General features: G+C 42.7%; 1 protein-coding gene across 1 annotated transcript in view; it reads right to left on the bottom strand.

Annotated features, from left to right (window-relative positions):
• Positions 1 to 12,837, bottom strand: part of SLC28A3 (solute carrier family 28 member 3) — an 83,708-nt gene that overhangs the window by 21,968 nt on the left and 48,903 nt on the right. The window contains exons 7-8 of the mRNA XM_048851515.2: positions 9,928 to 10,041; positions 7,454 to 7,531 (exon numbers count right to left, since the gene is read on the bottom strand). Coding sequence (XP_048707472.2) covers positions 7,454 to 7,531; positions 9,928 to 10,041 — 192 coding nt within the window. The remainder of the gene's footprint in view (positions 1 to 7,453; positions 7,532 to 9,927; positions 10,042 to 12,837) is intronic.

The raw sequence follows: 12,837 nt of genomic DNA, 5'->3' as shown, positions 1-12,837 counted from the left end.
ATGCCCTTCTCTGCATCTTTTTGAATTCTAATATCTTTTTTTGAGATGGGGTGACCAGAACTGTGTGTAGTATTCAAGGTGTGGGTGTAACATGGGTTTATATCGTGGCATTATGATATTTTCTGTTTTATTTTCTATCCCTTTCTTAATGGTTCCTAACATTCCGTTCACTTTGTTGACTGCTGCTGCACATTGAGTGGATGATTTCAGAGAACTATCCACAATGACTCCAAGATCTCTTTCTTGAGCGGTAACTGCTAATTTAGACCCCACAACTCTGTATGTATAGTTGTGATTATTTTTTCCAATGTGCATTACTTTGCTCTTATCAACACTGAATTTCATCTGCCATTTTGTTGCCCAGTCACCCAGTTTTGTGAGATCCCTTTGTAACTCTTCGCAGTCAGCTCTGGACTTAACTATCTTGAGTAATTTTGTATTTTTGGCAAATTTTGCCACCTCACTGTTCACTCCCTTTTCCAGAACATTTATGAATATGTTAGAACAGCACAGATCCCAGTACAGACCCTTGGGGGACCCTGCTATTTATCTCTCTTTTGTGAAAACTGACCATTTATTTTTACCCTTTGTTTCCTATCTTTTAAGCAGTTACTGATCCATGAGAGGACCTTCCCTCTTATTCCATGACTGCTTAGTATGCTCTAGAGCCTTTGGTGATGGACCTTGTCAAAGGCTTTCTGAAAGTCCAAGTATACTCTATCAACCGGATCACTTTGTCCACATGCTTGTTGACCTCCTCCAAGAATTCTAATAGATTGGTGAGGCATGATTTCCCTTTACAAAAGCCATGTTGCCTCTCTTGTTCTGTATGTATGAATGAAAGGGAAGTTTTAATCTGGATCTTTATAGATTTATGGAACAGACAAAAGGTTCAGGTCCAGATCTGGATCCAAGTTTCCCAGAAGTTTGAGAGGGTTTGGATCAAAGGTTTTGGTTTGGACCCACGTTGACCGGACATTCACAAGGTCAAGGGCAACTTGCTTATCATGCTCCAGTCTAGTTTAGCTGTAGAATAACAACATATACAGTATTAACAAACTCCTCTTCTTGTCATAAGGGGAGCAGAGCTCACCACAATAATAACACCAATTATGTCCGTCTTGGATGTTTGAGCTTTGCAGTAGTGAGCAAAGTCACTAAGTTCCTTCAAAGTAACTCCACGGGGATCTATTCATTGTATGGCAGTGAAACTGAAGGAAAATAACTTTCTTTAAACATACGGTTTAAAAGAATCACAAATGGAGTAACACATGCATGGCCCACAGTCTGGCAGGTAATTAGCTGCTTTTTGTTTTTCATCCTGAATTAAAATTGGATCATTTGGTGTGTATATATCTTAAACACACAGGAACTCAACATTTCTATGCTAATATGTAATAGGGAAAAAATCTTTCAGTAGAGGTTCACGATAAGCCAGAGAGATTAGTAATGTTTAAACTACTACCTCTAAAGCCAGAAAGCTTTTTAATTGTGCAGCTGAAGGAGTCACATGTCATAAATAATGAACATGAACAGATTTAACAAAAAGTATAAAAAATCAAATGCATCAGTACTAAAGTATTTGTCAATAAATTCAATTCTTAATTCTCCAGAGGAAAGTTACTACCATAACTTACACTGATGAAGTTTGAAAAAAAAACCCTCTCAAAATATATTAATGTGGCTCATAGCCATAACTGCCTCTGTCCTTCAAAAGAGTTAATATTGGGATACTTCTAGCTTGACTCTGTTCCTCTAATGCATTTAATCTTTTAAATTGATACTAGCTGACAGACAGGGGAACCTTTAGCATTATCTTGTGATAATGGAATTAGATCAGGAATTAGAAGTATCACAAAAGTGAGATTAAATAAACCATCAAATAGCCACCACTCTCTTTTTCTAGGCATAATCCTTACAATAGGTCCTATCCTTCTTCTTATCCCATATCCTATACTTCAACTTGTATCCCTACAAGAGATGCAGCTAAATGGAAATTCCTCAGATTCTTGGAACATGGTTATCCAGCAGGAAAGTACTGCAGGGAGAGGAAGAAGACTGGTGGCCACCAACCTCAAGTAGCAGATGATCAAAATTACAAGCAAATATCCTTTCCTTTCTCACAGCCCAACTGGAGGCAGAAGGTTTCAGTGTAGCTGGGGGAGTGTGTGACAAGTTGGAGAGGGAAAGAAAGAATGTGCCATTTAAGATCCGACACTTGCTACCCCTCTGTCATTTGCACTACACATGTCAGTGGCCAATGCCGTTACAGGCTTGTCCCTGATAAAATCACTTTACAAACTGTCTTTAAGAAACTGAATTTTTAAAAGTGGTTTCCTGTTGTGCACCTGAAGACAATTACAGGTGCAGTTTTTGTTCCTACAAGTCAGGATGTTCCAATTGTGATCATCTGCACCCTTGCCTGGGTATGGAACGTAGGGTGTTTGTTTTTTAAAAAATCAGTCCCTGATTATTTAATATGATAGCAACTTGTGTCAATGGCTTCAACAGAAAGTGGCACACAACCAATTACCATGTATCTAATTACTGAGATGACCTGTCATACCTAGGCTAGCTTTTATCTAGAGCATGGAGGAGTCAATTTGGAAATGTCAGACTTTCCTTCCCTAGTGTGACCCAGAAGAACAGAACTACATGCAGCATGCGATTAAACTATTTTTACACGTTGCGCCCACCCTGATTTCTCAGTTGTGCTGTGCTCACTGGCCCATATTAGACAAACACAAAGAAAAAGCCCTTAAGGTAACATTAGGGGGGCTGCAAAAGCAGAGCTGTTTTGAATGAAGGAACAACAGCCTTAATTCTCACAATATGCCTAGGTCTTGCAGGGTTCTCTAAATAGGGGGCAGTCACACACATTGATATAGAATATCAATATATTATTATATATATATATATATATATATATATATATATATATATTATATCAAAATAGTAGATATAGAAAAATCTGTGCACAGCAGGCCAAATTAAGGGTACAGCATCAGCCTTTCCTTTTCTTTGTTGGGTTAGTTTTATTGTCAAATACATTTCACAGTCTAAGGTTAAACGCTCCCCTCTGTTCTTCACCAGGGAGCAAACATGCACTGATTGCTTGAAACTGGGCTAGAAAAAGCCGGAGTAGGGTGGACACGAAATGTTGTGCTTCTCAGGCCCCCAGGTAGTTCTTCTTCCCGTGCACCACTCATTTGTAATTCTTCAGGTGTATGGCTACCTGAATCAGAAATAAAAGGGAGATTTTTCCTGTATGCCGCCGCCTCCTCCCCCACCATACTTTCAAGGCTGTGACCATGCGTGAAAAATGTCAGCTCAAAGAGAATACGTAAAAGACAATTAAGAGTAAGTCTATGATTTAGTCACAGGTATTTTTAGTAAGTCATGGACAGGTTGTGGGCAATAACCAAAAAGTCACGGCCCATGACCTGCCCAGGACTTTTACTAAAAATACCCCTAACTAAATCTTAGGTGCTGGGTACGGGGGTGCTCCAACAGATGCTGCTGCTCTGGAGGGGGGAGGTTCAGGGGGATGCTGCTGCTCCTGGAGGGGAGGCACTCCGGGGCCCCGCCGCTGCTGGGGGGCGGGGTGGCCCTGTTGCCGCTGCTGCTTTGGGTGGGGGGCGGCCCTGGGCTCTGCCCCCACTGCTGCTCCAGGTGGGGGCAGCCTGGGGCCCCGCCGCTGCTGCTCCTGGACTGCTGTGCTGGGGCAGTGCCCGGCACCAGCTGCCTGGGGCCCACCCGAGCAGCATCCAATGTGGCTGGACATGGGGCTGCTCGGGCAGCCATGGGGTCGGCCGCACTGGCCGCTGCAGGAGTTCTGGAGGTCCCAGAAAACCACTGAATACCTTATTCCGGGACCTCCATGAAAGACACTCAGCCTTGCTTATGAGCAAATGTAAGAAGGTCAGAATAGAAGCTGGAACTCAGCCACAACTACGCCCTGTTCTACCTGTGCCCAATTTGCTATGCTAATGCCCATGAAGGTAAGGGCTTGTTTCTGTGGGAAAGTTTCATCAGTTATACCAGTATAATTATACTGGTGTCGTTAAACCATTATAATTATACCAATATAACTCACTGCGTGGACATTCATCTACCAGAATACAAGAGTCCTCATAGGGAGTTATGTTGGTATAAATATAGCACTTTAAATTCACATTCTACCATATACCAGAATTATTTCCTTGTGCAGACAAGTCCTAAACCAGGAATAAATTAAATAAAAGTGAACATCTAAATGGAAAAAGTAAGTATCAAAAAGCTTTTTATGATTTCATGTCTGTCAGCTACAAATGTTACATTAATTGCTATTAGTGTAATAACCCCCCAAAGAAAATAGAACTCTCTCGTTGTTATGGCCTTTATAATGTGTTTTTGATTAGCCACACTGTTACATCCACTACTAATTCTGATAAATATGGGAAATCACCTTTGGACCTATAAAAGTGTCATTTGACTTCTCAGCCATGTCACCTAATGTGTATGTAGCGCATGACTCTGAGATGCTGAGTACTCAGAACTCCCATGGAAGCCTAGCATTGTGGGTGCTCAGCATCTTGCACAATAAGACCCCAAATAAGAAGCAGGCGGCAGATGATGCATAGGTGCATTCTAGGTTTGAAATCTTTGGCAGATTCTCCAACCTCAACCATTCAAACTAGACCCTTATATTTAATGAACCAGAAACCTCTGGCATAAATAAAGAACAAGCAGTCAAAATAACAAAAATCCAATAACATTTCATCTCTAAAGAAGTATAAAAGATTTAATTCTGACAAGTAAGTTTTAGCTGATCTATTTTTACTTATGTCAAGAGGCAATTTGGTGTGATCTTACTTTATGGATCTGGGAAAAGGGTAGCATCACCTGCCTACAGAAATAATATTTATAATATCTCTGTTAGTGAGAATAAATATTTAAAATAATGGGTTTAATCTTGACTATCTGGGCTATATTTTCAAAAATAGGTCTACATTGGGCCTGAAAAATATGCATGTGCACACACAAACATGCAACAGTATGTGTTTAAAATTGACCATTTTCTGCATGTATATACATATTTTGCATGGGTAATTACTCCTTTTGCCTGTGCCTGCCTATTTTATGGGCACAGCTTGGGTACCTGCTTTTGAAAATGTTGCTCTCTGTGTATTTAGTGAATATGACTGCAGAGGATAAATCCTAGTCCACGTTTTCAAAGACACTTGCTCATGTATATCGGGATGTGCTCTTCTGTGTGCACGGGAGGATGGCTATGTACAAAATTTTATGCATGCACTTACTCTAAGTATCATTCTGATTAGAACTGTGTGCAGCCAAAGTTGGGGTGTGGACATTAAGTCTCATTGCAGGCACTGGATTATTGCAAAGGGGCAATCCAATTATCCTGCCCATTCCCCCGTCTCCTGGGCCAACAAAGTTTTGGGTGGTACCTCATTATCTCTTTGAAGCTACTGCAAAATCCACTTGCAAAGAATGGAAGATAGTAATATCACTTTTGACCAGCTTGATACCCACGCACTGGAAAAAGTATTGCAAGAGTTGGAATATGCAGGAAGTAAATGGACTGGCTGCGTCTGTCTCCTTAAATGTATCTTTTACTCAAATTGGAGGAAGTCAAAATCCAAGATAAACCATATTGATGATCAGCCAGAGGGAGGATAAGAAGCTATTTATGCACCAATGTGTCCCAACTGCTGCTTTTTTTTGGCCTACAGTAGGTGGCCCATAGGTCAATGGAGACTGATGAGAAAGACAATCACCTTCAGGCTGGCACCAGCTTGACACATGATTAGCATGCATATTCCTAAACTGAGCCATGTGCAATTCTGAAAATAAGCAGCATACGCACAGTTTTGAGGCCCACATCAACCATGCAGCCCATTCTGACTTGTCTGTCCTTCAGTGTGAACATATTCTGCTAGTATCCAATCCCACTTTAAAATTTCCATGTGTGTCTTTCTCCAGTTTATCTCATAGAAAAAGGCACATATGGATGTTTGAACACATGCAAACTTCTGAAAATGTAGCCCTAGCTAACATATCAGTGCACAACATGTCTTTGTCACTGCTGGAGCATTTTTTAAAAAACAGGCTATAGGTCCATTGGAATCAAGCTCTTATTCGTGCAATGCACTCACCATGCTTTTACAAAACATAGTGACTGAGCATAGAAATGGTCACTTAGGTGCCTGACTGTGTAAAAGTGAGAGATGGTTGGAAAACAGAAAAATTTACCACCAAAAAAAAAAAAACCAAAAACCAAAAAAAAAAAAAAAATCAGCAAAAGAACCCCAAAATTTCAACAAAAACCAGAAGGGAAAATATGTTTTTTTTTCTTTCAAATATTTCTTTTCTAACTATCCTTAGTAATAGACCACTATAAATGCACAATCATGGGAATTGTGCATGGAAGCAGAGGCATAGAATTTCTCATGAATTGTGTACTACGTGGATCTTGGGCCTTCAGGGTGGCAGAGTGATTCAGCAGGTGAAGTATGAAAACACAGTGTTCCCCTGACTGGATTTTATCACTCAGTGTTGTGTTCAAAGTGCACTAACTATTTTCTACAAAAGAAACAAACCAGGTTGGTCTTATATAGCTAGAAAGCTAAATGAGAATAATTCCAGTCTGGGCTATCACCTCAGTCTATGGGAGAGAGAAGGTATAAGAGCTTGGATAGAGAGACATTTCAGCTTCTTATCTCCTGGAACAATGGGATCAGTGACAGCCCATTTCCCAACCTATCTTCAGGAAGGGAGAGGAAAGATAACTTGCCTAACTGTCGGCTCTTTCAAAGAAAGGAAGTACTGTTGATCTGTGCAGAGAAAGCCTTGGGTAAATAAATGCTTAATTCAAAACATCTCCTCATTTTGTCCCCTAAACAGCTATTTTTATGGAGTTTCTTGCCTTTCTACTAGTGAACCTTATTGGCCTGCAGCCTCCAGCCCTGCCTCTTCTTAATTCTTTCCACCTATCCATGGTATTTATGAGACAGCTATTTCCATGATATCTCAGTACTGTCATCTTTCCCTGAGTACTTGTGGGAGGGAGGATAAGATAAGAAGATAAGATAAGATAAGAAGTTAACCCTCTGGTTACCACTGACCAGTTAAGACCCCTGTATCTTGTCATGCCTCCATTTTGAAAATGTCTGCTAATAATGTCATCGTGTCAAAAATGTAAATTAGTGCAGCTCGGTTAAATGCATGTAAAGCAAACAAATACATAACATTAAATGGCAAGTTTAATCCCCAGTTCCCCAACTTTTTCATAGTGTAGGTCACGTCTTAATGCGGAGATTGTCCCCTGGACATTTCCTCTCCCATTGGTAATTGCATACATGTTGTAAATCGTACATGGAACATGTTTTCCAATGAGACTCTTTTTGTGGTCAACTATATGTAAAATACAACATATATAATAGCTGTTTACCTTAAAGGCAAAGAAATGATCTGTATATTTTTCACCAAACACAAATTTAGCGCCATTATCAGAGTATTCCAGGAAAATCTAAAGAGAAAAAACAAACAAACAAAGCATCTGTTTTAAGCAGAGGGTCACTGCTAAATAATAAGCAAACATTGCACAGATTTAAAAAAATTAGAAAGGGTGAGACTGGCTGTTGGCCCTATTGCAGGTGCTCGTGGGGAGGTGAGGCGACTTCCTTCTGCTCTGCATCTTGTCCAATGAACAAGTACAATTGTAGTTCAGGATCTGCTCTCTAGGACCAGTGGTAACAGTGCTTCAAAGGGAGCAGATGAGAGACATAGCCATAAGTCACACTTGCCCATCTGTGCCAGACTACTGAGCTGACCAGCTGTGGAAAGGGGAGTAGTGTGCACCATCCTAAACCTTCCTTTGGGGTGGGGCAGAACCACCCAGCCACCTGCTCATTATTAATTAATATTATTTAGTATTTGTGTTACAGAAGTGGCTAGTGGTCCCAGCTGAGATTGGGGACCCATTAAGTACAGTTCAATGTGTAGTAAGAGACAGTTCCTGCCCCAGGACAGTGGCGAAATGCTAGTCCAAAGGAAGTGTTTACTTTTCACTCTGCACAGATGCCATTGAGGTGCATTTGCAAATTCTACATAAACCTCTTCCTGTTGGCAGAATTTCACAGAGCAATTATGAGCAATAAGTTAACCATTTTCAAATTGAAGCCTGAGGGTAAAAAGAAGATATTGTCAAAAGAATGGCCATGTGCCAGGTAGGATCAATGTTTGAGCGGCCCAGCCCCCTCTGAGTCAGAATGGCAAGGAAAGGATGATATTTGAGGTTGAAAACACCAGGGACACTTGTTTCCTGGAGATTAGTGGACATACTTTAGGGTTAATTTCTGAATGGGGGTAATTATATTTTAATAAAATTTTTATGTGGGAATAGTGCCCCATTATTTGTCTACATTGGATTATTCAACTGTACCTTTTAAGAGCTATCAGAGAGGGACGCAGTATGTTTTTGTGCCAAAAGTTTGAATTCCCCTCACTGTATAACACTTTGTCCACCTTTTCCACTGTTACTCTCCAGCAATGGATGATTTTTTTACATCAGTTGTCTTGCAGGTTGGCCACATGTAGGAGCTCAGACTGGATGCAGCATCCACTCCAGCAATGCTACAAAGTCATGCTAGTCTCAATGAGCAGCTCTTTATGCAGAATTCTATCTCCATCTCCACTTGTGTTTCTGCCACCAATGCTTGAATTTGATTCCTTCTGTTTCTTCTATCGCAGGTGATCTGAGAACCATGGGGTCGGTGGGGACAAGGAGTGTAGGCTTTGGTGCTAGAGTGACAGTGGCTGTGGTGATAGTGTCTCATTAGATCTTCTATTACATGGCATTTTAGTGGACAGAGTTTCTTGCAAGGATGTTTCAGAATTGGACCATGAGCTTCTGTGAGTGGACCAGTATGATACTCTTGCCTGGTGATTGGGTGGGTTCTGATTTCAGCCCAAATGAGGTGATGGTCAATCAAGAATGGGGCATGTTCTAATTGTTGTTTATTAGGCCTGGTCTACATTACAGGGCTAGTTGACGTAAGCAGCCTTGTGTCAACGTCCTCACTTAAATTTGGCTCCCAGCAACGTAAGTGCCTCTCTACACCGATTTAGTAACACCACCTCCCTGCGTGGCGTAGCCTTATGGTTGCTGTAATAAGGTTGACCCAGTGTCAGTGGAGACACTGTGTAGCTTATGTTGACTGTTACTGGCTTTCAGGAGCCATCCCACAATGCCCCACACTGACAATACAAATAATACAAGTGCTTTTGGTAAGGACGTGCACAACCAACACAAGAAGCCAAGTGTGCACATACACAAGTGATTTGATAATGGTGGTGGCTGTATGACAAGGTAAGTTAGGTAGACATAATTTTGTAGTGTAGGCATAGCCTTAGGCCTGACAATTAGGCATAAGAATAACATGCTCATTTGAAGACAGTATGCAGAGAGAAATGAGGTGACTGGATCTGATCACTGGGCAGGTTACCGCACAGAGGACCCTATTTCTCCCAGGAAGTCAAAACAGTAAGGATCTGATTCTGCTCCCTTTGACTTCTATGGCAAAACTCCAATCGACTTTATGGAACACCAGGTGCATTAGTCTGGGAACAAAGCCACATTTCATCCCAAGAGGAAAAGAGGGTAACAGTTGTGTTCAAGAAACAAACGTTTGACTCTGATAATCTGGCTAATTGACTGTTTCTAGTGCTGTATTCATGTGTAACAGAATGCAGCTCTTCTGAATAATAGGTGACTGCAGACTTATACTGCGCAGAACATATAAAACTTTCTCTTATTAGTGTCTTATTTACTTTTGCAGTCAACATGCCCCGGTTCAAATATAAATACCCTAATAATGAAAATGTTAAAAAGAAAAGAACTCTTTTTTTTGGCTAATGCCTTACCTGTATCTGCCTACCCAGCCAATTAAATACATCAAATCCTGCTTTAGTCCTCAGAGTAACAAGTCCAAGAATAAACTGCAGTCCAATTCCCCAAAATACTGGTCTCCAGGCAACCTAGCCATACAGAAAATGAAAATACAGAAATCACTTGATATGAAAAGAAATATATTAGTTTAACATACATCTAATTAATGATACATTTAGCTACACTGTAGTGTTTTGGGGCTGCCAAAAAGGAGCATACAGAGATTTCATCTCTTTGGGTTACCGCAGCTGCCCTCCTCTTTACTATGGAGTGATGGACTAATGCCAAATCCCTCAATGTGATGCTCCCTTTTGATCCAAGTTAGAATTGCTCAGATAAAGATGGAGCAGTGCATGCTGAGCCCTGAAGAGCACAAACCATGAACAATAATAAGAAAAGAACAAGAGACACATTCCTCCCTGTGTATAGTACAGAGGTGAAATAATTGTTATGTGACTGCAACAGACAATGAAAATGTTAGCACATGATTCTTCTATCATCACAGCAGTGAATATATCACTAGATGCTAATATAACATCATGATGTTGCTCATATAACTGGATAAAGCATTGGGCTGAGAAATAGGAGACTACTATTGTCTCACTATGTGATCTGGGTAAGTCATTGCACTTGACTATGCCAGTTTCCCCATTTGTAAAATAGGGAGAATGATGCTTCCCCAACTTTGTAAAGTGCTTGAACATCTATGAATAAAAAGGGCTTATAAGAACCTGTGGGCTCTAGGGTGCTGATGCTTCTGCATAGGAAGTTTAGGCTGGGTTTTTGTTAGAGGAGCCCCTGAAGCTAGATACTGCAGGAAGTACCACCCAGCAGGGCCTGAGTGGCTGCCCTGCAGCCCACTGATAAACTAGGAAGCCAACACAGGGAGCTGTCTGAGCAACAATGCTTGCTTGCTCATGCTCTAGGCCTTGCCTTGCTGTGGACCCTAGACTCTGACTTCTGAGTCTGGTTCATCCCTGACTGCTACTTGCCTGCTGCCTCTAAGGGTATGTCTACACTACGGAATAAGGTCGAATTTATAGAAGTCGGTTTTTTAGAAATCGGTTTTATATATTCGAGTGTGTGTGTCCCCACAGAAAATGCTCTAAGTGCATTAAGTGCATTAACTCGGCGGAGCGCTTCCACAGTACCGAGGCTAGAGTCAACTTCCGGAGCGTTGCACTGTGGGTAGCTATCCCACAGTTCCCGCAGTCTCCGCTGCCCATTGGAATTCTGGGTTGAGATCCCAATGCCTGATGGGGCTAAAACATTGTTGCGGGTGGTTCTGGGTACATATCGTCAGGCCCCCGTTCCCTCCCTCCCTCCGTGAAAGCAAGGGCAGACAATCATTTCGCGCCTTTTTTCCTGAGTTACCTGTGCAGACGCCATACCACTGCAAGCATGGAGCCCGCTCAGGTAACCGTCACCCTATGTCTCCTGGGTGCTGGCAGACGCGGTACGGCATTGCTACACAGTAGCAGCAACCCCTTGCCTTGTGGCAGCAGACGGTACAGTACGACTGGTAGCCGTCATCGTCATGTCCGAGGTGCTCCTGGCCACGTCGGCTGGGAGCGCCTGGGCAGACATGGGTGCAGGGACTAAATTTGGAGTGACTTGACCAGGTCATTCTCTTTAGTCCTGCCTGCAGTCAGTCCTATTGAACCGTCTTATGGTGAGCGGGCAGGCGATACGGACTGCTAGCAGTCGTACTGTACCATCTTCTGCCGAGCAGCCATGAGATGTGGATGGCATGCAGTCCTTCTGCACCGTCTGCTGCCAGCCAAAGATGTAAAAGATAGATGGAGTGGATCAAAACAAGAAATAGACCAGATTTGTTTTGTACTCATTTGCTTCCCCCCCTCCCCTGTCTAGGGGACTCATTCTTCTAGATCACATTGCAGTCACTCACAGAGAAGGTGCAGCGAGGTAAATCTAGCCATGTATCAATTAGAGGCCAGGCTAACCTTCTTGTTCCAATAAGGACAATAACTTAGGTGCACCATTTATTATTGGAACCCTCGTGAAGTCCTGCCTGAAATACTCCTAGATGTAAAGCCACCCCCTTTGTTGATTTTAGCTCCCTGAAGCCAACCCTGTAAGCGCCCCTCCCGGCGTCAGAGCAACGGCAAACAATCGAGCATCTGAGAGTGCTGTCCAGAGCAGTCACAATGGAGCACTCTGATGGGGCTAAAACATTGTCGCGGGTGGTTCTGGGTACGTATCGTCAGGCCCCCGTTCCCTCCCTCCCTCCGTGAAAGCAAGGGCAGACAATCATTTCGCGCCTTTTTTCCTGAGTTACCTGTGCAGACGCCATACCACGGCAAGCATGGAGCCCGCTCAGGTAACCGTCACCCTATGTCTCCTGGGTGCTGGCAGACGCGGTACGGCTTTGCTGCACAGTAGCAGCAACCCATTGCCTTCTGGCAGCAGACAGTGCAATACGATTGGTAGTCGTCCTCGTCGTGTCCGAGGTGCTCCTGGCCACGTCAGCTGGGAGCGCCTGGGCAGACATGGGCGCAGGGACTAAATTTGGAGTGACTTGACCAGGTCATTCTCTTTAGTCCTGCAGTCAGTCCTATTGAACCGTCTTATGGTGAGCGGGCAGGCGATACGGACTGCTAGCAGTCGTACTGTACCATCTTCTGCCAGGCAGGCAAGAGATGAGGATTGCTAGCAGTCGTATTGTACCATCTTCTGCCAGGCAGGCAAGAGATGGGGATGGCTAGCAGTCGTACTGTACCATCTTCTGCCGAGCAGCCATGAGATGTGGATGGCATGCAGTCCTTCTGCACCGTCTGCTGCCAGCCAAAGATGTAAAAGATAGATGGAGTGGGTCAAAACAAGAAATAGACCAGATTTGTTTTGTACTCATTTGCCTCCTCCCC

Source organism: Caretta caretta, chromosome 5 (genome assembly GCF_965140235.1).
Source record: "Caretta caretta isolate rCarCar2 chromosome 5, rCarCar1.hap1, whole genome shotgun sequence".
NCBI classification, from domain to species: Eukaryota; Metazoa; Chordata; order Testudines; family Cheloniidae; genus Caretta; species Caretta caretta.
This window is presented reverse-complemented; position numbering and strand designations above follow the sequence as displayed.